Raw genomic sequence first — 26,081 nt, forward strand, 5'->3', positions numbered from 1 at the left:
CCCACAGCCTCTTCATGTTAATAAATCCTGATCCTGTGGGTTTAGTTTAAGCTATACTCCCTTAATTTCATTGAGCTCACATGAAATCCAAGATGTCATGTTCTCATTAAGTACAAACAGATGGGTAAATGCCACTGATTCGTAATATGAAACTTTACCCACCAGCCATGTAGGAAAAATTAATTTTCGTGGTGTGTGGAACTGTTACATAACCTTCTTTGCAAGACACCTTAGTTGAAAGCTATCAAGCCCATTTACTAGTATTGGAGCAGTTTTCTTTTCCAGTACTGATTTTATGTCAGGCTGCAAACCTTCTGATTTTGTTTTTCATGATCACAGTTTTAACTCTAACGGATTTTAGATAATTGAGGGATGAATTCCATGCATGAAGCTGTCCAGAATGGCTGAGTAACTGTCTAGCAGAGAAACTTACCTTGATTGACCCTCTCAGAGTCTGGTCTCATCTTAACACTGTCTGGCCAAATTTACACAATCCATTTTAAAAAATGGCAGCCCTGCTTTCACCATCAGACTAAAATCAATTACAGACTATTTTAAGCTAATAGCTTCAACACATAAGAAATGAGTCTGATCTCTTTTTTCAACTCATTCTAATATTCTGTCAGCCAGGCATTATAATTAATCTCAATTCATGTAAGAAGTAAAAAGGCATTTTTCAGTAGTGGAGTCTTTTTACAAGCTCTCTGCTTAAATAATTGAGTCTTAACCTCTCCAGCACGAGTGTGTAGTGTTCAGTGTCATTTTAGCCTCATGTCAGAGTGTGTGATTTATTTCCTGTTTGTTTTCTTTTTTCCACAAATAAGGGTCTAACATGGAAGTACATTAAACACATTGAGACTACATTGGGAAAAAAAAAGGTAAGAAAATCAGATGAAGGCTAATTATGCTCCTTCTACAGTATCTGACACAGATCTTCTTGATCTGATTTTCCATCACCAGTGGTTATAGTAATAATATTGGCAGTTTTAGATGGAGCAATTTCTTAATGGTAATTTCTCCTCTTAAAGGTTGCAGCTTGTACATGGGCGTTTTCTATGCCAGAACATGACAAATTTGACTATATATCTCTGGAGTTATAAATGGTCTTAAAGATTGATGAGTATAGTCTTACTGAAACATCAGAAAAATTGAATGAATCAATTTCTGTCCATAGAACATCAATTTAACAGCATTGGATTTTCCACATGGAGAAGATCATTGGACTGTAACTTCAGTGCCCTACTTCTGACTCAGAGACCTGACTGTGCCTCCCTTCTCCTCCAACCCAAGGCATCAGCTACCCCCTGTATCTAGGCATGGGGAGAATTTATTTTCTCTAATTGTAAGCTTTTTCTTTCAGCTTTGTATCATTTGTTCCATGTCACTGGGCATATTTCACTGACTATAGAAATAGCAGTTAGAATCATGGAACTAGAAGGGTTTGTTTTCAGATTTCACACCGTATCTCTTTAAATTAGGGATGGTGCAGCCATGTGTCAAGGCTGCAGAAAAGCCTAATAGATCCCAGAAAAAGCGCACCTGCTTTCTGTATAAATTGGCAAGTTTGTAATTGGGACAGAATAGACAGATCTCATGGGATTCCTCAGTGCATAATTCCAGGCAAATTCAGGCTTCAGTCTCATTCAGAAAAAGACAGACTCATTGCCATGGGAAATGGGAGCAAGGACCACAGGCAGGATACCAGGAAGAGTTTTTGCCTGTTCTGGATATCTAGTGTGGCTGAATCTGGAGTCCCATGGTTATCAGTAGTGATGGCCTCCCTTGTGGAGAGAAGCTCAATACTTAGCTGCTCTTAGCTTGCGTCATGAAAGTAAGGCAAAAAATGTGTGTTGGGATTTTTGGGTGCTCAGAACAATGATATTTTGTTTTTCCAAGACCTGTGAGAACACATAGACTACACCTAAATTCTATCCATCCTACAGATGACAGAGCAGTTTTGGGAAAGTATGGATATTCTAATTATTTTCTCCTGGAAATTATCAGTAAATAGATACATTATTTATGTAATGGTAACTTTGTAGCTGTTTGCTTTATTATGCCATCTCCAGAAAAGGCTGGACTAAACTCTGGAGATATTTGTAAATGTATTCTCTCTGGTTATATCTAAACTGGATATACAAAAATCCTTTCTGATTCTGAGTAAACACCATTGTTCTACCTCCATCTAAAACTTATGTCAAGATTTAAGGGTCAGGAGCATAATCCCTTAATTTTCCTCGACTGTGCATCAAGCTCTGCTACAGAAGTTAGCTGAATGATACAGAGATTAAACATAAAGAGTCCATTCTTCCTCCTTCTTGAAGTTGTTTGGTTCTCATTTGAAGTATGTTTGACCTTCTACATAAGATCAGGTAAACATCAAAAAAAACACTAAACAGTTTATTCATCCTGTATGGCACATTTCTTAAGTGATATTCAGAAAGACTGCTGAAGACATGTAAACCTGATGAATACGTGGCACCCAGTTTTCCTATTTCTATCAGAAATAGACTCATCTGCTTAGATAAAAAATATTTTTCTTTAGAACTCAAAGCCTGGTAAACTGAGGAGAAGATCCTGGAATAAGTTTTGCATTTTAGGACAGCTCATAAAAAGGAAATAGACTTATATTTCACTGGAAGCTATTTGGCTGTCTGACACTTGAAGAAGACCAGTTAAGCAAACAAAAAAGGTGATGAAAAACTGACTTCAGAGATGGTTATGTTCAAAGTGAAAGGAGGGAAAGGGCAATACATTAGTTACTAAGGCAACTGTTTGTTTAAAGCTAAATCACTCCCTCATTGAAGGGAGCAGCTTCTGTTTCAAATTAATCCCCTAAACTGTTGTTGCACCACTCACCATGTTTCATGATAAGCACAACCTCTTGCCAACATCTATTTTCCAGCTCCCACCTAACTGTTGAATCACATTGTTCAGTGAGGAGCCAAGGTGCAGGTCTGAGGCAGAGATTATGTGATTTGTAGCCTTGGTTCTAATCCATCAGCAACTGCACACCATGAGCTTCTGCCTTGGACAGGAGCGACTGCCACTGACTTACTGGAAAGCAACCTGAAGGTACAGCTGCCATGCAGGGGGAAGAAAGAATAAGGGTGGTCAGGGTTCGTTCCCCCGCTTATTTTTGAAGCATACATGGTTACAACGAGAAAAAGTAGGTCTTCATAGACCAGCCACTATACCACTTTCTGAAGAAAACATAATAGAAAACGTCATAGGTTACCATATTAATCCTTTGCCTAATCTACTCAGCATGCTCACTAATATATATTTCTTTTATTTTATTTATACTCTTTCCTCACCCATTTTATCATTTAAGGGTTTAATTCAACTATCTATTTTCTAAGTTCAGATACGCTTCATTTCCTGTCTTCAAATTTGGAAGCTTTGCTTTTTTAAACTGACTGTGCAATGCATGATTGAAAATCTTTATTAGATGCAGCTGTGGGTTGGTTTTTTATTTTTTATTTTTTTTTTTTTTACTTTAAGGTATTGTAACCATACTTTGGAAAATAGAGTTTTAATTTTCAGGAAAGAAAGAGGTTTATATAATTTTTCATTCAAAATATTTGTATTTCTTGATCTTTTAAGAAAGACTGGCATTCTCATTTATTGATCAGCATATGTTTCTCAGTATCAAATACCACGATTTCATAAATAGTAATGATCTGAATGTGGCATGTTTATTTATGAAAATATTCATGACTTCTCTGCAGTTTTAGAATTCAATCAGTTTTAATGTTTATTAAGTAAGGAATCTAGATGAAGAGAGAAATCACCCATATGTAAGAGCATAGTGAGAACATATGTCAGAACTAGTGCTAAAGCTGCATTTGAGAGGTCAGAAAGAGCAGGGGTAAAATGATAACTGCCAAAAGTCAAGCTGAGACAGGAAATTTAAGCAAATTGTGAACGATTTTTCAACCATGCAGATAAAAAGAACAAGGAAAAAAAAGTGGAAGCACTGTGAAATGAGGATGGGGATAGAATTAAAGAGGATATAATTTCCCATGTTAAATATTTTGCTTCATTTTCTTTGAAGTTGAATTTGGGGGAAAGAGAATGAATGATGGAGAAGATGGTTAATGGAAAGAAGGGAATGGAAATGTCCACAACTAAGATATGAAAACCAAATTTTGTGGTCTCAGTTCACTCCAGAACCCAAGGACTATTCACCTTAGAAGGCACTGACATATGAAAAATGGATGTCCAGCACAAGGATCTTCTACCACGGAATGAAGTGACAGTGGGCTTCTATGAACAGAGAAAAGCAAAAGTGTTGCCAATATTTAGGCATTGATAGAAAAGGAAAAAACAATCTAAAAAGTTTCAGATCTGTCTAACTAAGTGCTTTTGTATATATTGGCTTTGTACTCACTTCGAAGGGAAGAATATTAGAGTATATACACAAAGAAAAATAGTATCAAATGCAACCTAAATATATTAAAGGGCAAACACAGTATAATAACATATGTTTATGTTCTTTTTTTTCCCCCGTAATATGCCTGCATTTTAGTCAAAGGAAATTCAGAGAGTATTGCTTAACCCATAGGAGAGCATTTGACAGATTACAGAACGTGAAATTAAGTATTCAAGTGAGGAAGATGTGGATTTTTGTAAGAGCTGTGCACTGCTAAAGCATCTGTTCTAGTGGGGAGATGACACAGTTTATTAAGGGAAACATTTAAGCTGGAATGATGCTATTACTATTTTTTATAAAGGCAGGTTTCTAAACCAATGCTGCTTAGTATGCTCACCAATACACCTGGCACAAAATGAGGAAGGAGCAAGTAGACTGCAGTGATGACACAGCCCAAGGAGGGACTATCAATGAAATCTAGGACTGGAGTGTTATACTGTGAGAATTGGATGACCTTAAGGACAAGAAAAGAAATAGGCTTAAGATGAATACTCAGTTCAGGGTAATGTGTAAGGTTAGACACGTTTCCATTCAGAGCAAAACCCTCAGCTGTCAACAGGATTGCCATCAGCTGAGCTCAAACCATGAGGAGGGAGAAACAGGCCTGCTGGATCACAGGATGACTATGTAGCACAAGAATGAGGGAGCAGAAAAAAAGGGTGAACGCAGGGACAATTTCAAGATACTGTCAACAGAGAGGAAAAATTTATTCAATTGCATGAGACTCATCTAGAATATTGTGTGCAGTGCTCTGCATGGCTGGGTAAGATTAAATAAACCTTGACCAAGTGGAAGCTACCTGAATAATATGGGGAATGGAAATCTATAAATATTGACTTGGCAAATCTAATGAAGGATGAGAGGAGATTGATTACCCTAAGTAAATACAGTACTACATGAGAGGGGGAGAAGAAGCATGTATAAATCACGTGTAATTGCATTAAAGTTAAAAGTGAAGAGGAGCTATCTAACCCCTAGAGCATCAGGTCCTTAAACAGTCTTTCAATAGGAATGGCAGATGTAAAGTATCCACCTGGTCTCCAGATAGTTCTCAGGTGGCTTGTGGAAAGATTTTGTGTTGATATGTTGGTACAGAGAGGGATTGGAGTCTGAAACCCAGGACGGTGTGCTTCCGTGTCTATCCACTTCCACATCGGTCCACAGCCCTGATGCAACCTACCAGCTGAACCCTCTGTACCAAGAGGGATGATTCTGATTGTGCTAGGAGGACTTGGTGGGCTCTAGGTTTATCCTGCAGTACCCACACTTCCTGTAAGGCATTATGTTTGTTGGCAGAGACAGCACTCTGCAGAATGAGTATTTACTGGCTTTTTGAAATTTTTGACTTCATCTTTGCCAACAATTGCCCTCCATTTCCCCTCTTCCTCCATTTTACTGGTTGTGACATCTACATTGGTTCATTTTCCTCCCAGTCCCCATAAATAGTTTCTTTTCTCTAGGGCTTCCAACTAGTTTACAATATTGCAAGTGAATAATAGGAAAAATGGTCAATTGCTTCTAAACAGAATAGTTGTCTGTAAAGGCATTGGCATCCTTTCTTTTAAAATAATTAAGAGTGTATGTTATATACTTTAGACATAGGTCTAAAGGTTATATCAGCAGCTCAAAAAATATTATCTCAGTGTATCGTATTATTTTTCCCAAGGAAGAAACATCCATGTTTTGTAAGATATTGAGGAGAAGCAGTTCAGAGGCACATCACAGCCTTGATTGTCAGAGTCCTTATCAAGACACCTTTGTCCAACTCTTTTTTTCTGCCAGCATCTCTCCAATGCACAAAAAGATTTGAAGTAAGAATCATGAAATAGGAAGGTTGTGGCTTTACTGCAGGGCTACCAGCTGGAGGCTTGTGCAGATGAAAGCAAATGAGTCCCTCAAAGACTAGCATTTAAGAGATGCCTTGGAGGTGAAACAAAACATTCACAATAAAACAGTATGTTACCTACTGTGCTGAATTTTATGAGCTGTGTGTTGAGTACCGCCCAAAAGCAGATCCAAATGAGGAAACTCGGTGAGGAAATGTTCTCTTGACTCACAATCCTGGCTTGACTGAAATATCTGGTTTTGTGATGAGCTTTCAGTTTGTGAAGCTTTCAGCCACACACTTGCGTTTTCTCTTCATTCAAAGAAAGTAAATTGAGTTTGGATCAATAGATGAAAATTTATGTCTCATTTGTGTGACAGTAGGTACATTTGTGGCAACTCATGTGAAAATTTACAGTGTGCCCCAAAGGACTCTAAGTTTCCTTTCTTGTTAATATTCTGCACTATTTCATATGTCAACAAATCTTCTCAGTGGCATTCAGCACTAAGAGCTTGGATAGTCCTAGGTTTTACATGAATTCTTATCTTCTTCTTGGTGGTGTTAAGTGTTTGTGAATATATTATTAAAATACCTAGTAGGAAACTCCAGTTTTCTGATGTCCACTTAAATGTAGCTACGCACTAATAATTTGCTAATTGCTAATCCTAAGTGGAAGCCTTGGAGCCTTCGTCTCGTCTTGTTGACTTAGTTTGAAAATATGTATCGTGGCTTCTGTTGAAACAGGTCCATAATTGGATGTCTGGATGCTGGAGAAATAGATGTTGTAAAATGCATTGATTCTGCTCTTCCTGAGAGCTTATTCTTAGGGCTGATGGATGCAATGAGAGTAATTGTTGTCACTGAATATCGTCCACTAGTATTGTCCACTTTTCCAGGGGAAACAATAGCAATGACACTGCCTGACCAAGCCAGCACCTACCTGATTCCAAGCTCTTCCTGCAGGCAGGTTAACTCTGCATCACGCCATTCAATGTCACAAGAACAGGCCATTTGTGAGCTAAGAAAAGTATCATTTTATTGTGTGCATAAACTTCCATCAAGGGTCTGCTGCAAAAAACAGCTTGTGTTTGGGGTTGGAATATTTATGGAGCATCTTGCAAACCGTTTTCAAATTCTGCCGTTTAACACCTTTTCCATGCCATATGTTCTGCTGTATCTTTCTCATTTTTCTAACTGAGATGTTACATCTTGGAGTACTAAATCTCACAGTTCTGGGGAAGGTGCATAGGGGGCAAATGATGGGTTTTTTTCCTTTTGTTTTAATTTACAGTTGGTGAGCTAACATATTTGATGCTTCTGTTACCCCTACCCCCAAAATGAAATGTAGTTTACACTTCAGAGCTGTGCACACATTTGGATAGAGCATATCTATTTATGGCTAGCCTATTGAATTTTATGAGGCAGAAGGGAAGATGTGACTAGTGTGTCTTACTGTGTACTCCCAAGTAAGCCTCACCCTTGGATAGCATGGAAGCTGATGGAGTTGTGGGTCCCTGGCAGGATGGTGATTTAAATGCTTTCTAAGCCCTGGTTTTTCCTCTCCTGAAAGCTGTCCTGAAGTAGAGCAGCTTTAGAGGAATCAGAGCTCGTAAGATTGTTGTCAAGAAAGTCATTACTTATCTCTCCTTTAGTGAGAGGTAAGCTGCTTTGGAATACCTTGAATTTTTCATTAAGTAAGAATGTCCCTCAGTGCAACTTCCTTTTCAAGCTCAGCTCAGCATCTCACCAGATTACCTTTTCTTGCTGTAACTCTTCTATACACTTCAAGTATGTAATATTGGCCTTGTATTTGGTAAAAAAAATTCAGCTTTTCACAGTTCTGCACCTCTGTTTGCATTACACAGGATATAGTTAAGGGATTGAAAGTAGGACATGAAGAAGTCAGCAAATTTTTCAAAATATGTTAAAATTCAAGTATTAAAATGTTGTGATTTAGGTTCATTTGATGTATTTTTTGGAACATATTTATGAGCTTATAAACTTGAAGCTAGTCATTTTGGGCCACGCTGTTTAAAATTTTCTAACATCACATTGGAAAGTAAATAAACATAAAAAGACACCATGCAATTTTGATATTTTTTAAAAATGGAGATTAATGAATAACTGAGGAACTAATCAGTGTAGCTCCTCTGCTACAGTAGGCAAAAATTTTGACCTCTGGCTGCTAAATGTTTGTTTGGTGGTTTCATTACCAGTCATTCTGTTGTAGGGGCTCAGGGCTTTTAGTGCTCCTGAATTTCTAACTTCTCATGTAGGAAACTTTGCCAATGTTTCCAGCAGGTCTGTCTGTCTCCAGCCACTCCAAAGTGATAGTTTTACTCTGAATGATTGATAGGTGGTGTCTTACCTCCATATCCAAAGCATAACGTTGTAAATCACTGGTTTTCATTTGTAAGGAATAAAATTATATTCACCTTTTGCCATCATTTATCATTCTGAGGCTATGCTTGATCTGTGTTCTTGGCTAAGCTCTGAGAAACAGGGCATGTATCTTGTGAAGATTGTGCATGGCATCCTTTTACACTTGTATATATGTCAGCAGAGGAAACAGGCTTATATTTTCTTGCATGCTTTCTGCATGTTAATGTGCTCCAGCATATGACTGCATAAGCCTGTTGCTCAGAAGGTTACCAAGTTGAAATTTTTTGCATTTACAAGTAAAGTACAAACCTCATCATGCCTGCAACTGTGACTTCTTCTTTCCTTGGGGATGTGAAAAAGTCTGTTTATCTGAAACTTTTTATTCTGATAGCTAAAGAATGGAATAGCAACTGTATTTCTCTTCATTACTTTTTCCTGTGGGAAATAGTTTCCCTATATTTCCAAAGGTCTTGGTCTAAACCAAGTCTCCAGAGATAGCTTAGGAGCCAAAACAGGTTATTAGAGATGTCACTCTGGTTATAGATTTTCTCAAAACCTCTCATTTCATATGTTTTTATTCATTTGAAGTTTTCCCCATGCAATAGAGACTGTGAGCACCTTTTCTGTTCAGAGATTACTCTCTCAACTGAGTCAATGCTAAGTTTGAAGGAAAAAGTATTAACTCCTTTTCTTTTGACACAAGTAAAGGGGTACTGAACATCCCAGAGGAGCAGGTTTCATAACTCTGGTAAATTATAGGGACTTACAGACTGCAGATTTGAAGTTGCCATAGACTGTAATACCATTTTTCTTACAGGAAACCATTCTACCTCAAGAATGCCTATGCAGTTTAATTTTGTGTAGATGCAACACAGAAGAGCTGAGAAAATTCCAAACTGGAAATGAAGAAGTTATCTCAAGCCCCTGTATCAGAAGGGTTTTTGGTTTTTGTTTTTTTTTTTCTATCAGGATACAACAAAGTTGAATCTGCAGCTTCCCAGAAATCTATTCCCAGTACTTGATTATCTTTCCACAATATATAGTCAGAAGCAACACAGAAATAATTCCTGTTGTCCTAAAATAGGCCGAGTGTGAACAGTTAAGCTTGTGCTTCCTGTACCTAGAAAGAAGTGGGTTTAAGAATGGCAAAGGGCTTTGTGTTTGCTTTTTGCTCCATTGCTACCTCTGGGTATTATTGATGACCTTGAGCTTGCATCCAGAAATAGGAAGCACTTCATACCGGAAAATACATAAAATATAAGAAAGAAAAAAATTGTCCTGTGGAATGAAAGAGCAAAACTTGTAGTAAATCTCTCATGAACTTCATTAAAATAGTGCAAATTCTTGCCACACTCCACATGCACACATGTATTTCAGCTCATAGTCCAATATCCACAAGGTGACTGGTCATGATGTAGATCAACAGATTACATCAACAATTTAGATCTGTCCCAACTCTATTTCATCTTTAGCATTAGACTAGAATATGCATGGTTTTAAAAATAGAAATCAGGCCATGAATTTTTATTCATAGATTACTGGCATGAATAAATGGGAAAGGGACCTTCAGACAAAACTAAAAGTCTGTATGGAGGCAAAGTCTTGAAGAAGTCTACCTCTTGCATAAGAGAGTTGTAGATGCAATTTTTTATTAGCTTTTATTTTTCAGTGTACTTATTTCTGAAAAAAAAAATACCACAAATGGATGAAAGCGAATAAATAAATGAACAAAAAACATTTTACAGTGATAGAAGAAGGAAAGCCAAGAAAGTACAGACATATCATAAACAGATCAGGTATAAAGGTCAACAAGCTACCTAGATGACACTACCATTCTTTTTTTCAAGTATAGAGCTGATGTATTCTTGTTCAGAAAAAGCAGGTCAAAAGGATATCTCATTTAATTACATCCCATGTAACTGCATTTTGTTTTGCACTATGAGAGCACTGAGCACAGGACTGGGCACGAGCTCCTGCTCTGCATTCTGAGTTAGTTCCTCTCTTTGCTTGGTTTCTCACCCCTCAAATCTCTTAACTGGGAGCAGTATCAAGCTTAAATTGCTTAAGTTTACACAACTGAACTGTGTGTCCTGTGTTTATAAGGCTGAACTTTGTCTGGACTGACTGTTTTTCTATGAAGTGAAATGTCTAAGAAGGATAAAGCATAATTTCACAGCTTTTGTAACTGTTTTAAATGAATAGTTTGCTTTGTTGTTGAATTTTCCTGTTCTTCAGGGACTCTCCCTGAGGCTGTTTTCCACAACTGCCCTTGTACTATGGCACTGGTGCATAAAATGCCGTCTGTTTGGTTAGGAACCAAGAAAGTGTCTGCTTCTTAGGAAGAAAAACATTTTTCTTTTAATCTTCACTATCTTTGGGTCCTTGTGATCCACGTGCTTGGTCTAACATCAGCAGCTCTACCATAGTTCATAACCCTGGAGGCAGGAGAGGCCCTGAGGAAGGACTGCATGTGGACATGGTCCCAATTACTATGAATTAGGGAAGCAGACAGAACCTGCAGGGCTGTGTGTCTCTCTTGCAAGAAGAAAAAGGGTGGGGGCGTGAGGGAGACCATGGTTTGAGTTGAAATGGACATTTAAGGAGCCCTCTAGTCCAACCTTCTGCAATGAGCAGGGACATCTTCTACTAGACCAGGGTGCTCAGAGCCTTGTCCAGAATGTCTCCAAAAATGAGGCATCTACCACCTCTCTGGGCAACTTGTTCCAGTGTTTTACTACCCTCATTGTAGAAGAACTTCTTGTATCTAATCTAAATTGACACTCCTTCAGTTTAAAACCATTACCCCTTGACCTGGTGTAGTGCCCAGTAAGCTGCAGCCTTAGAGCAGGGCTTTGGCTTTGGCTTTGGCTTTGGCTTTGGCTTTGGCTTTGGCTTTGGCTTTGGCCACCACGGGGGACCATAGCCCAGCATGTCACAAGGCCAGCAGCAGATCCCTGGGGCTGCTGTGATTGTCCTCAGGGCCTGAAGTCCAGTGATTCAGTCTCTCTGAGCTTCCTGTGCCAGCACAATAATATTTCTTTCTCTTGGTAGGTGCCAGAAGGAAAATATATTCATGCTTATGAGGGGTCACATGCTGCCACTGCATGGGATGTGATTACTCCAGCTATTAATTACATTTATTAGTCTGGACATTTTCCAGTGTGCTGAGGGAGATTGCCTTTCCACGGAGAAAGAAATATTAGCAGCACACTTTTAAATTCAGTCAGTGTATTTTCTTCCTTTCTTGAGTGTCATCTGGGTTTCATGAGAAATAAGAAAAAGAATGTGAAAGGGGCTGAATTTTTACAGTGCTTTGGAAAGGAACTTTTTAGACAGCCTCCAACGAACTGAGGAAGTAGATAACATTTGACCTTTACAGTCATGTAGTTTCAGAGAACATGAAGAGAGGATGAGAGAAGACAAGAAGGAGGGGACCTGGAGGGAAACCCAGAGCAAACACAGGAGGAGCACACATGGTATGTGTCTTTCTTGTCCTTCATTACTTACTATTTATTTTTGAGAGGCAGAAGGTTAAGCTAGGACTAATGAGGAATTTTCAGACTCAGCTAAGGCCTCTAAACTAGCTGCTGAGACAACAAGCTTTGCAGGTGTCTCTAAGGTCATTTCAAATGCAAACTCACATTGGCAGATGGTGGACAAGTGCTAAAAATGTGCTGCTCAAATCTAAGCATGGACAAAGTTCCACAAGCTTCAGGAACACATGACCTTAATTGCACAGTGCTGTGATTCTATGGGTGACTGTGAAGCACAGCAAGGGAGCTTTGTCCTAGGTTAGTCTGTGAGTTGATGCAGTTCTGCCTCATCTGAAGATTTGTCTCACTGAAAGCAAATATGACCATAAAGCCACTATCAAATATGTGTCACAGAAAATGTCATCTCTAGCTGCTGGAGATAACTCTTATAGTCATGCTGTAGTCATTAAACTGCAGTCTTCAGAAAGGACATGGGTCATCATATGGATAGAGTAAAAATTATCTCTGTGTATTCTTAGAGAATAGTTTTGCAATTTTTTTTTTTGCAGCCAATGCAGTCAATTTTCTATGAATTCAGAAGAAATATAACTCAAAAGTTGGAAATAGTGGTAGGGACAGGTAAGAAACCTCTGGCAGAACTCTGATTTTAATGTCAGCTGCCAGTGGGACTCATTCAATGTTCATATCTAAATTTATATACTTTAGAAAATTAATGTTAGCATACTATCTGCTGAGAGTCACATGCTTATTGCATTGTACCTCGTTGAGGCATGCAGATGTTTGACAAATAGAACAACTTAGTGCTCGAGATCATTAAAAAACAACTTCAAAGATTATTCTTCCCCTGTGCTGCTTTCTGGACTCGCCCACATGGGTATGGATGGGTTTGCTCCCCTCAGCTCCCACGTAACATTTTTGTTTCCACTTTTTGTAGTGACACATCTGTTTATAAGGGAAGAAGCATTCTCTTAAATCAGAGATTAGCCTCACCTGAGAGAATAGTACTTTAGCAATTTATTAAATAGAGATGAATCTGTTTTTATGAAGAAGCAATACCATATAGTTTTGAAAGTAAAAAAACCCAAACATTTGCAGCATTTAAATTTAATATTCTATTTGAATATTCTAAAACCAAGCTTCTTGGTTTTATCTGAGTTTGAAAACGCCATAACATTATGAGTGAGTTATTTGGCCACAAATCTATCAAAAACTGGAAGAGATGTAGTCCCAAAACTCTATGTTTTGGCAGTGCAAGACAGGAATAATGACTTCATAATAGCTAAAAATCCCCTCTTCAGTTTCCCTTTGCCATCTGATTTTCAATCACTGTCTGTTTTGAGATCAGGTTGTTTGTTTTTTTTCTGTTGAGGAAATTTTACTCACAGAGGTCAGAAAGCAAGCTCTGCTTGTGAGCTGCCTGGACACTGAGGTCAGGAGATATTATATGCATTTTCTCTTCCTGATTGCAGTAATACAAATGTTCTTTCAGTGCAACAAAACCTTTCCATGACTAAAATCAGCATAGTGGAAGGTTATAGAAAGTAATTTTCTGTCACATGCTCTACTCAGGAGCTGAGTAATTTACCCAAAAAGACCCTCTAATAGCAGCATGCAGTGACTTCCAAGAGCAAAAACGTTCAGGTATTTCTCCAGTGAGATATCAAATGCCATTATTTTCCCTTAATGTTACTGGCAGACAGGGAGAGAGAATAAGAGGGTACTTAATTAAGAACAAATAGATGTTCTGATCTCCACCTCTACCCACCATTCCACTCCTACCTTCTTTAATATGACTCAGCTGAGATAATAATAAGAGCAGCTGTAAAGCAAAGAGCAGCTGCCCCTTGTCTTTTGCTCCAACAGCCAGACTGTACTCCTTTGCACTTGCTAATGTTTTTTACATTTACAATAGAAGAACAATAGCATTCCTTCATCATCTCTAAATGATGATCTGAGATAATCTCTTGGGCACAAAATGAACACCCTGTGTCCCAGCATGGCACCTCAAAAGGAGACAAGATAAATGACAGAAAGTCAGCTGTCCTCTCCCTACATCTTCTGATCACCTCACTGCTTCTGTCAGTTGTTCTGTTGTTAAGAGCTGAATGAGGAATTGTTGGAGCGTTTTTTAGCCAAAGTATTAATAACTTTCCATCCCTTTGCATGGCAGGAGCCCACTTAAATGACAATAAAACTTCACCAGCAAGGAAAAACACATCCCTTTAATGATCCAAGTCCCTAAATGAAAATGGCATAGAGCCTTGTTCATAACTCTTACTAAGTATTTAATCTCTTCTCCTTCAAACATCACTCAAATGATGTTTGGCCCTGCTGAGGATGCCTTTTCCACAATACGGTATCTGTGAGGGGCTTTCTACTGAGAGAAAATAGAGCAGTCAATACTGCTAATGGTGCTGCAGAGAGACATTGGGGCGTTTTATCTAGAAGATGCTACTGAAAATGGTATAGCTACTGACACCTATTGTGACAAATGGAATTTAATATTGGCACAAGATGAAAAGTTATAATAGAGTGAAAAGAAATTGCCTGAACACAGGCTGATGGTACAATATCATTTATGATACCCTGACATTTTTGACTGGAGGTGATTGATTAACTGGTATATGTATATCTGCAAATTCATGTGCATAATGCAACACAGGCAAAAAACATTGCTATGGCTTTCTAGCTGTCTTGCTTTTGTTGAATGTTTTTCCTTTCAGTTTGGTCCAGCAAAGCCCCAGAAGCTGTAATTTAGAGAACTGTTTACCAGAAATTCCACCGAAAGCTCCATGAGTATTTTGACTAGAGGTGGAACATTTATGCAGATCTCAATGGTAGATGTCCTTCTGCATCACTAGGAATCATTGGCAGAATTCCCACCATTTTTAATGATATGGGTTCAAACCTCAGGGCAGTGAGCATCGTAGGAAAAATATTCTCTTGGTTGTTGACATCTGATGTAGTTGTAGCCACTGGGAAAAAGAATCCAGTCACTGAGCATCTGGAGATGTAACTAAACAATATAATTAAGAGAAACATATCTAGAATCAGAGCTTGAGTTGAATATGTATTGGGTACAATGGCAAGAGATAAGTGAATATTTTTACCAAGTTATTTACTAGATAAACAAACTTAGCATTTTCTTAATTTTGTGGAATACTGAGAAACAGATCCGTTTTCTCAAATTTACTTGATAAATCACATCTCCTTACCATGTATTTCAAGGGTATCCTTTCAAGCTTTAAGTGTTTTGTGATTCTGTTCTTCTTGAGTTATCTGATTTGGACTATGATTTCTTATGTAAGCCCTAGAAATATTTTGCTTTTATAGCATTTTTCTATTTGAAAAATTGCATGATTTTTACCACAGTCTTGGAGAGCTTGAAAAGCATCTGCTACTTTGTAACCTTGGGGCAAAAGGAACATCTCCATTTAAATAAGGGAGGAAAATAAACATGACAAAGATACCAGAGAAAATGTTTTGTGTTTCTCTTGTCTCTGGGCCACAAGCCAATTTGGAAACATTTACACAGCAGCAACTATAAAAAACAATCCTAGTGCACAATAGGAACGATATGGGCTGATTCCTACTATTGCCATTTCCTTTAAAGTACTTGGCATTTGCTCTATATGTCATCAGTAGATGACTAAGTGAAGAATTAACCTGAGGGATTGGATAACCCCTACTGATAACCCCTACGGAGAACAGATAACCCCTGTAATTGAACACACGTAAAGCACACACTGAACAGCACACATGGTTTGAGTAAAGCTGATCTGAAGTGCAGAGTCAGACATTGCTAACCTTAGTGTACACAGAATCTCTTTTCTGTGGTACATTTGTGATATACTGCTCTGTCATTTTTTTTCTTTTTTTTCTCTCTCCTTGCCCCTACTTCTTATTTTTTTTCTCTCTTCTTTCTCTTTGGGAAGGAGCCCTCCATCTGCTCTCACTCTCCCTTGCATCAATAGCTTTTTTTCATCTCAGCAGCTGCTGTTTGTAATCTGCAATACCTGGAACATTCAGACACCAAAGTGGAAGCAGTCCCATGAGCACAGGAAGTTCTGACTCAAGCCCTCTCCAACAAGGGGCAAGTTCTCCATTCAAATCTCCCTCATCTCACATTTTCAAAAGTTGATCAGATGCCCAAACACTCACGTTCAGAGAACTTCCACTTTCCATAGCAGGCAAGCAATACTTGAAATACAGCCCTGGCTGAGCTGTTTTGCCATGTGCAGTGCTATTAAACCCCTGCCTGCCAGAAGAGTCCTGTAAGCCACTGACAGTGTTGAGCCTTGCAGGCAATCTCCACTGCTTCTCTCCCTGTAAACATCAAAGCTACTTGAGCTAATTAATTACAGACTGAGGGATTTTAGTGATTCAAGATATATATACCCAACACAAAGAGTCTCCCATCGAGGAAATGAAACTTTTGACTCCATACTTGAGCTAGCTATTTGAAGAAAAACATTGCCTCATTCAGGACGCCAGCATTTCTTTGGTGTTAGTGCAAATATTTTAAATTTTCCTATAAAATATTATTTAGCATCTTCTGACCAGAAGTCTTCACGCCCTGAATGCCTCGGACCAGACCTGTTATCAGATAGTCCAGCTCATGCCACCTCTGCTGTCTTGAAAACTAGTAGGTGTGAGGCTCTTTTTGGCACAGTGAGGAGCAAGGACTGAAGGTGGCAAGTTCTTTCAACACCCATCAAATTTGCAGCTGTTGATGGCAGGATGCAGCACTTAGTGTCACCATATGGAATGCAGACTGAGAGAAATCAAAAGAAACTGTATTCCTCAAGGGAAATGTAGCAAAACACACTCTGCAAAAATTAGAGGTGAGGAAATGTCCAGAAATGTGTAAAGTTTGTACTCATCCCCTAGGTTACACTAATATACTCAAAAATTCTTCAATGGCCTTGAATGAAATTTGCATTCTCAGTGATGACTTTATCCACTTCACTTTTAAATTTAGCCTAAAAGGTAGGTTTATGAACTTTGTCCCTCACATTTCTAACCCCAAACAAACCCTACCATGAGCAAAAAAGAAAATTATCTCATGCAAAAAACAAATAAAGCTAACCAAAAAAAACCCACCCCAAACTAAAAAAACCAAACCAACCTAAACAATTCTCCTCAAGAAGAAATTTCTTTAATGCTCCTCTCTCTAAGATCATCCTAGAATTCAGTATCATGTCACACAATGTACAGCAAGTGTATGGGGCAGTCTTGTGTTTTGAAAACAGGGCTGTAGAGAGGAAATTCTTGAGACTAGGCTGTCATCAAACAGGAAGCAGGATGCAAATACCATAGCAAAAAAAAAAAAAAAAAAAAAGGAAGAGCTTTAGAGTCTGGGATAACACTTCTAGTCCCAGTTAACAGACTTCTTGTTACAAATATCTGAAAGGTTTTAATGAGTGAATCAATACAGAATTCTCCATTGCCTTTCACTGTATTGATATCCAGTCATGCTTGGAGGCTCCAAGTAAGATTGAGACCTGCTGTGTTGGACAGTATGTATAATCAGCAGGATAAGTGATCCCTATCTCTGCCTTTATACATAAGACAAACAGAGTTAATGTTGTTTTACAGGCAGTTATCTGAAACACAGACAATATAAGTCATTTAAACAGAACAGGAAAGAGCTGAGATCCAAATCCATGTCCCAAGAGCTCCACTCCCTGAATCACTCATGAGTCTGTTTGCCTCTTCAGCTTCTCATTGTACAACAGATGGAAGCAGTTGATATCAATAAATTTTTTAGCATCAGATAAATATAAATTCTATTGCTGAGAATTGAGCTGAAGGGGAATGGGAACAGACCCTAACGTTCAATAATATACTGTCCAATTATCATGCCAAAGAAACTAAACTGCATTGCTGCTTAAGTTTGATTTGTAAAATTAAATCACAAATGTCACTGCATATAAATGATCACAGGCAGAAGAATGAGTTCATATTATAACAGGCAAGATCTATATGAAATCTGTGAATCTGCAAGCAGACACATCAGTTACCTCTGAATTATTGGCATCAATCTCCAATACATCTACTCAAATGAAAAAGTATTATTAACCTTTGGTGCAGCACATGCAAATAAAATATGATGATTCAACAGCAAATTCAACTATCTAACCATCATGAGTTTAAGATAAGTAAATTTATTTTAGGCATTTCGTGAATGTAGTAGCTTGGTATTGGAAATCAAGTATTTATGGAGGTTGCAATATTAGCTGACATCATAAAAATGTCAATTATTATACTATTATTTGTAACGGAATGCTACATGATGGAGGTGCTGAGTTCAAAAATGCATCAAAATGTTATTCATAAATAAATATACTACCTCAAAGTTCCAAGGAGCCAGTCAAGCACTGGTAGATGCACAAACAGAAACTAGAGTGTCATAACTCAGAAGCTCAGATAAAAAACTTAGTTTACAGAATTATTTCAGCTTTCAGCAGAAGTCTCAGCTACATTTATCTGTCTTTAGCTCCTGATGTTGCACAGTCTAGAGCTGGAGTAATATGTTACTTATGGCTCAGACATGCCAGCCCTGGAGGATTTGGTAAGCACAGAACATTGCAGAATGAATGACAGTACGTGACTTTTCCACTATATATTTAAATTTCAGTGCAGATTTGAACGAGACTTCCATTAAATTTTGGTGAGTCATCTTATAATTGGTTCAATACTCTGCCTGGCAACATGACCTTGCATCTTTCCAGAATTTGTTAGCTTCAGGCAACTTGGAAAATGGTAACTTCTTATGGTTTTCTCTGATGTTTATTTATATCTCTTCCCTTCAGACTAATACACAATTTGTACAGTGTTTTTCATATATATCTTCAGAGATTCTGAGCTGTCAGAAAAAAAAAGGCAATGAAAATATGTGTTGGGAAACCAGCTATTTTTCACCTGATTTCACAGAGAGGTTTGGCTGGAAAACTGCAACGATGTCCTATTTTAAGGTAAACATATAGTTTTATTTATCTCTGGCATTTTTTGCAAACCTGCAATTTTATTCATCTTTGGTATTATAGGCAGTAGTCTGAAAATGAGCATTCCTTCACCTGCAGTTTCAGGATAGATACTACTAGAATCAGCAAGGGCTGTGGAAATGCTATTTGCTTGTACTCAGTTCTCAGAAATTAATCAGAAGCAGAGAAGGTGCACATTCCTAATGTGTTAGATGTATCTGAGTCACCTTCTTTTGAGAGGGGCTGCTGCATATGTGGTATGTGCTGAGAATTCTCATGCAGGAACTAAATTAATCCTTTAGCAGGAATGTACCCTTTCACAATTACCAAGCAGTTACAAATGAAGTAGCCAAGGGATTTAAGTATTATTCATTTTTCAGCTGCCTAAGAGTATAAAGAAAGAAACCTCATCTCTCAGATAAGCACTTCCATCCTATGATTGCCTAAAAGATCACAGATGCTAGAATATGTGTTCAGTAACCTGTTCTGAGGAAAAAGCCTATGTAATATACACTTGCAAAAAAACCCCATTATTTTGCCAGATAATTTTGTTAATGCCATTAGTGCTTTGCCTGTTAGTGATGTGGTGGTAGGCACACAAAAAAGTCAGAAATAGAGATGAACTTAAAAAGAGTGAACTTAAAAATTCAGTGTTATTTCTCCTTTTGTGTAGTTGATAATGTGGTATTTTAATTGTAAAATCAAATTCTGCCTTAATTATAAGGCTGTCAATCCACAATAATTCTCCTGAGGAAGAGTAATAGATTTCATGTTCAGAAATGATCTTTATTATTATCTACCAATACTTCTTACAAAATACCGACTCTTTTTCAAAATTTCTTTTATAAAGCCCATGTTTTTGTACTGGAGATGCAGTGAATCATCAGGAAGGCCTCCAGATTCAATTGAAAGATTCCACATCAAGGACAAATGGCCATATTCCTATGTAAGTTATTGTGGTACATAAATATCCTCTATCTTAGATGTAGCCATGCAATTTTCTATGAAAAAATAGCAAATGTCATTTGGAATGGGCTAAGAAACAGGGAAAAGCTTAATTGTTCCAGGTACACAAGCTGGATCAGCAGTCTGTACTTTGTATTTTTTGTGCAGGTACATCCTAAGAGACAATGTGTAGAGCCTATTTTATAGGCTCACGATTCTAGTGTTTCATGGTTATGTTTAAACTTTGGAATTATTTCAAAAATTGTTATTTGTATTCCTACCAGCAAAGATTAGCAAACAGAAAGAGAGGATGGCTACAGTGCTGCTTTTTGGGTTTAGTGACAGCAAATGGAAACACTGAGATGGCGTTTTGAGAATTCCTATTAATTTTAACCTGTGGGCATTTGGGTCTCCATCTTCTTGTTGTGAAGAGTTTTGTGAAAACTCACAAAATGCCACTTTTTGTTAAGTCTGCAGGTAAAGAAAGAGGAGAATATGACCTGTGTGGGCTACCTGTGGTAGTTATTATCCCCATCGTTCTTTCTCTGGGACCTTTTACACTCCTTCTCATCTTCTAACTTTTTCCATGTGAAGGGGAATCTGATCCCAATCCTTTCTTACAGAGCATTTTACCTCCTGAGTTATCAACCAGCAAGGAAACACTTCCTGCTGCCCTTTGAAGTATCCTACTGGGGACAAAGAGTGGTCCAGGCAGTTAAGTGTTTAAATATTGGCCTGTTGGTTGCAATTTCAAACTGCTGGAAGTGAAAGGGTGGTGGTGCATAGAAATATTTTCATCTTAAAGGGTAGAAAGTGACAGAAAATAACCTCCCTGTCCCCAGAGCCTGACGGTGCTCTGGCATAAAGCTATCTAGTGTAGCTAGTGTACAGCTCACCATCTTGCTGGCTGTCCTCAAGCCCTGGCTGGAGCAGTCCTAAGAATCCTTTCAACACCAAATGTACCAAAATGAAGTTATTTCTGGTGGGAAACCTGCTCATCCTTCTGTACCAGGAGCTCTGGCTTTCTCTGTTTTGCCTGTCGTCCTACAGGCTATTGCTTAAAATCAGCTGCTTATATTGACAGAAAAATGTTACTTTTTTAAATTTATTTTTTTTATTCATATAATACCAATATGAATAAGACCAGAGTCAAGACGGCATAATACATCATTGCTGATGTTTCAAGCTGGTGTTGCTTTCCATCCAAGTGTTATAGACATAGTTCAAGTCTGCAAACAGTTTGTTATGTTACAAAATAAAACACTGCATTTCAGTACTTGTATGAGTTAGAGTATATGATGAAAAGTGGTGCACTGGCAGAAGTCAGTGAACAAATGTATCAGAAACAGCAGCAAGGAAGTATCTGCCTTTTTTGCCAAAAAATGACAGTAGTTCAAACTCTCATACAAGAGTAGGGTTTCCACCTCTATGAAGAATTAATATCCTTTCCAAATGGAACCAAACACTGGTGAGTCTTCAATTGTCAGAATGAATTTCAGGTGAAAGGCATTTAATGTGTCAGTCTCAAACGTAGGTAAACTAGGAATAGAAACACTTGTCCTGCTTTTTTTCTGACTTTGCTGCTGCAAATTAAATTGCCACGTGCTTAGATCACAGGCATTATTGAAGAATATCCAAGGAAATGCTGTAGCAAGGACAGATATGCACTGTGTTACAGCACAATGTAATAGCACTTTTATCTATATACGTATATATTCTCACATTTAGCTTAAACAAACCAGAAAAGATTCCTTAGAAAACTGGTAAGAGGGTTGAGAATGCATGGAGAAATTCATTCTAGCCTCAGAATTCTTAAGCAGAGTACTGAAGTTTATCATCAAGACAGGAAATTAATAGTTTTGAGGCTGTGTCAGCCTTGTTTCACAATGTAGTTAGGACTGAGGACGTAGCTGTAGCTGTTTCTCAGTAGCACATATGTTCCCATTTAGCTGTCCTTCCAACAATGCAGCCACTGCCCTTCTCCCAGTTCTGGATTAACTTCATGACTAATTGTGGTAAAGTTTAGGATGACGTGCAATGGGCTGCTCATGAGATAAGCCAAGGGGACACATCACCGGCACTGAATGACGCTGGCTTCTGAAGGAATTTGTATTTTGGAATTTCTCATCCCCTCCCACAAGTCCTCTGCTGAGAAGGCAAGATCAGGACATGTGCTTTAGGGCCTGGGGGGGTTGGGGGGTGGCCTTATGTCAGACACAACAACGGATGCAGTGCCCAGAAGTGTAGGAGTTGCTCTGATTTATGGTGGTGCTGGGGGAGAGACTATTCCAAAAGGCCTCTTGCCATTTCCTCCTAATGCAATGGCTCTGCAGACAGGCCTTGCAGCAGGAGAGAGGTCAGCAGAACAGGATTACATAAGGCTGCTTGCTATGCAGAAAAACGCAGATGGTCTAAAAGTGTTTCATTTTTTTAAATGAAGTCACATGCCCGAGAGCTGCAGTTTGAGGAAGAAGAGGAGTCTCTGAAGAGCAAGTACAGCAAAAGTTGTTTCATTCTTGTTTTAATTGAAAATAAGTCTGGAATCTCTCCAGGAAATAAGTTTTGAAGAAGAGTTGGCTCACTCACCGTCCAAGCAATTTAGAGTCACCTCCCATTACTTGTATTTTATCTTCAGGCACTTTGGAGGCGTATTTGGATACTTGCAGAGATAGTCATCTAGAAGAAACTAGTTCCAGGTTCAGATAGGATCATCTGGTTGGGTTGAATTTCACATGGTGCAGCAAAACAGAGGGTCAATAATTCTCTGCTTCTCAGTAGAGACGAACTCACCATTATTTGGTGTAAAATGCACTGCTGCTTCTCCTTTATATCCTCGGTATTATTCTATCACACCTTGATCCAGAATTTTGTGTTTATTAGATGGCAACGAAAGGTCATATCAGTAGTGAAATTATTACCAGCACTGTACAGATTTTTTAAAATGTGTTTTAGGTCTCATTGATCTTTTCTCATTTTTATTACATGTTTTCATTTTTTGATGTTTGTTACACTCTTACTTAACTTCTTTTCATCTCTTATGGTTTAAAAGAGACGTGATATCCTGATTTACAATAGTTTTTGTTCTCCTTTTACTTTAATTCATCATTGCATATAATATTCCTTTTCTTTAAAAATACATTATTAAAAAATCAAACAAAGGTAAAGGAAAAGTTACTATACAGCTCTAGTCATATCTGTCATGGTGGAAATCAGTTTCAGACACAGATGTGAAAGCAATAGCATTTCAACAAGCTAATTTATAAATTTAGGGAATTACTATGCTAGGTATTGTATGTTTAAGCGAACTCAGTGTTCCTGATAAGTAGAATAAAAATGCTTCAAATTGAATTCTTCTCTTTAGTGTGACCATAGTACCATTTACACAGTACTTCCCTTTCTTTTTGCCAAAGATGGCTTTTTCCTAGCAGTGCCTTTCAGCAGACACAGCAAACAGGGTATTTGTAATTTTCCTAGGCATCATCCCAAGCCTAAGGCAATGTGCAGGAGCTCTCAGTTCTAACAGATTGTTTTCTAGTCTGCTTTGAAACACATCAGAGGAGAGAGACTCCATAGTTTGCTTGGGTGAGCTATTCTCCCGTTTTCCTACCCATAAGTATTAGTAAGATTTTCAGACTGCCTATCCTACATCTGCATTACTGCAATTTACTTGGTTCTTTTTTGATTCACCAGAGACATGGAAAATAGGTTATTTTCTTCCTCTTTCAAGCAAGCTGAACACAGGCTTAAAACTAAGTGAGAGAGCAGGTAAAATAGTATGGTAACAGTGTTGATAAGGAGAAAATTAGTGAACCATCTGTAGAACATCTAAAGTTTCTGTGTATTAATGTGTACATGAGATGAAAGGAGTTTGAGAATAAGGTAGAGGATCAGGGTGTCCTCTGCATGATCAACATGATGTCTGAATTCTATCTGTTGGCACTTGGGAATTTTTTTTAGAAAGATTAAACCTGTCAAGGAAGCTACACAGTTGGAAGTTTTATTTTCGTTTTCTCTTCTCTACATCAAACCCACACAATTAATCAAATATTTCTTTGCAGATCTTGTCTTTTGGACCTTTTCTAGTTGGTTTGGAATTTGGTTTTCTGTTCTCTGGAGGACTCTCTTCAGGTGGGAAAAAATAATGAACAGACAATGGAGAGATTGTCTTAGAATTAGCCAGAAAACTGGTCTCTGACCTCTAAATGGATGCTTCTTTTAAATGAGTGTCTTCATTTGCCATGTTAAAATGCTGCAGCTGGAGCCCTAAAGTACATCCAGGCCAGGTTAGCCTCAGCATTTTTCCATGGCTGACGCCAAAAGTGCCCATTAGCACAGCTAGGATGTGGTACATGTGCTCAACAGGAACAGGTTCACATCTCCAGTTCAATGAGGCATTCAAACAGACGCTCGGTAGCCTTTAAGTATCTCCTTCCATTCAAGGGAACCATTCAAAGCTCATGCCTGAGGAAGCAAAATAGAGTTCCTGAAGTAATTAAGAAGAGTTTGTAGCCCCTTAGTCATCCACAAACTAGTTTCTCTATTAGTTTAAACAAGGAGGTGTCTAATGGTGTCTCAGAGAAATGAGAATGCTGTGCCTGGTTGCACAAAGGAAAACATCACCAAACCAGGAGCCCAGACAGGGATGCAACATCAGGTGGTAACAGAAGGATGTGCCATGCTTTGAGGCACGTGGCCTCTGTTAAATGTCACCTTTCCAGCTGAAGTTTGGTGTCAAGGCCTCTCCATATGCCCAAGCAAGCAGAGCTAGTGAGGGAATGATAAATCAGAGTGACCAGCTGTGCCTGCCTGGAAAGGTCAGGCAGCAGGAGAGGGGCCAGCAGCAGGAAGGGGGCAGTGATGCAAATGCAGACTTTGTTGCATGCAAGGAGCCTGAGGTAGAGTCAACTTTGTGAGTTTGTGAGTGGCAGTACAGAAGACACAGAAGGTAAGACCTCTTCAAAAGAGAAGATGAAGGAGGAAAGAGGGTGTGCTCATGCAGTACTGACTGATTAAGTACTGAGTGATGAGGTCTGTGAGAGAACCCAAATTACTGTGCAACAGGAAATACAGTTTAACAAAGGAAAAAGAAAGGTGTTAAACAGTAAGCGATGCAGTCTCTTTAGTAGAATCGGTGTGGTGTTCATAGAGACACAACAGGAAATTGTCTACAGCACCTGGCAAGCAGTATGTTCAACCTCTCACATTGTGCAAAAAAAATTAAGCTCACAGAAAATAGAAGGACTTGTTTCTGGGGCCTCATTGGATGTGTACACAAGGATTTCTTGGCGGGTTTTCGATAGAGGGTGGAGAGCACAAGGGTTTGTTGCAGAATTGAAGACTTAATAGTAGGCTAATAAATTCTGTAAATGTTTCCTTTCTGCAGCCAAGAAGCACTTGGAAACAAGCCGGGTCGCCTCTGATCTCCAGTTGCTAATGAAATTATACTGTGCTATTGCTTTTCTGTTAAAAAAAAAATTTAAAAAAATTAAATAAAACCTGCAATATTTAGATGCCAGGTTTTCTAGTTTTCCTTCCTGCATTATTTCCTAGGTTTAGGTCCTGCCTGCCGCTTTCATCGGGGAGCTCATTATTTCAGTTGGAAGAGCAGCAGACCTGCGAGGAGCTGGAGGAGGGGGAGGCTGCCGCTGCTGCTGCTGCTTTTGCTGGTGCTGCTGCTGCCGACCTTCCCCCGCCCAGGCTCCCTCCGTGCGGCGCGCTCGGCGCTGCGCTGGGCGGCGGGCTCGGAGCGCCTCCCGCCGGCCACCGGGAGCCCCGAGCCGGGAACCCCCAGCCCCGAGCCGGGAACACCGAGCCCCGAGCCGGGAACCCCCAGCCCCGAGCCGGGAACACCGAGCCCCGAGCCGGGAACCCCCAGCCCCGAGCCGGGAACCCCTAGCTGGGAGGCCCGATCCGGGAACCCCGAGCTCCGAGTTGGGAACCCCGAGCCGGGAGCCGGGAGCCCCGAGCGCCGAGCCGGGATCCTCCCGAGCCTCCCGCGGTGCTGCTGCTCAGGT

At 39.0% G+C, this 26,081-nt stretch overlaps 1 protein-coding gene across 3 annotated transcripts; it reads left to right on the forward strand.

Annotated features, from left to right (window-relative positions):
- The first annotated feature begins 208 nt into the window (after positions 1-208).
- On the forward strand, positions 209-25,575 carry LOC148224601 (uncharacterized). 3 transcript variants are annotated; one of them, XM_088156473.1, is made up of 6 exons: positions 209-878; positions 12,030-12,118; positions 18,995-19,113; positions 19,973-20,068; positions 24,126-24,195; positions 25,451-25,575. In XM_088156473.1, exons 2-6 carry the CDS (start codon positions 12,052-12,054, stop codon positions 25,558-25,560), a joined length of 462 nt encoding a protein of 153 aa, XP_088012599.1. In that variant the 5' UTR covers positions 209-878; positions 12,030-12,051; the 3' UTR covers positions 25,561-25,575. The 3 variants fall into 3 exon arrangements, 1 of the variants encoding a protein (XP_088012599.1); XR_015799468.1 differs by having other exon boundaries at positions 215-878; positions 18,952-19,113; XR_015799467.1 differs by lacking the exon at positions 209-878 and having other exon boundaries at positions 10,980-12,118; positions 18,952-19,113.
- The last annotated feature ends 506 nt before the right edge of the window (positions 25,576-26,081 follow it).

Source organism: Sturnus vulgaris, chromosome 2 (assembly GCF_052056855.1).
Source record: "Sturnus vulgaris isolate bStuVul1 chromosome 2, bStuVul1.hap1, whole genome shotgun sequence".
NCBI classification, from domain to species: Eukaryota; Metazoa; Chordata; class Aves; order Passeriformes; family Sturnidae; genus Sturnus; species Sturnus vulgaris.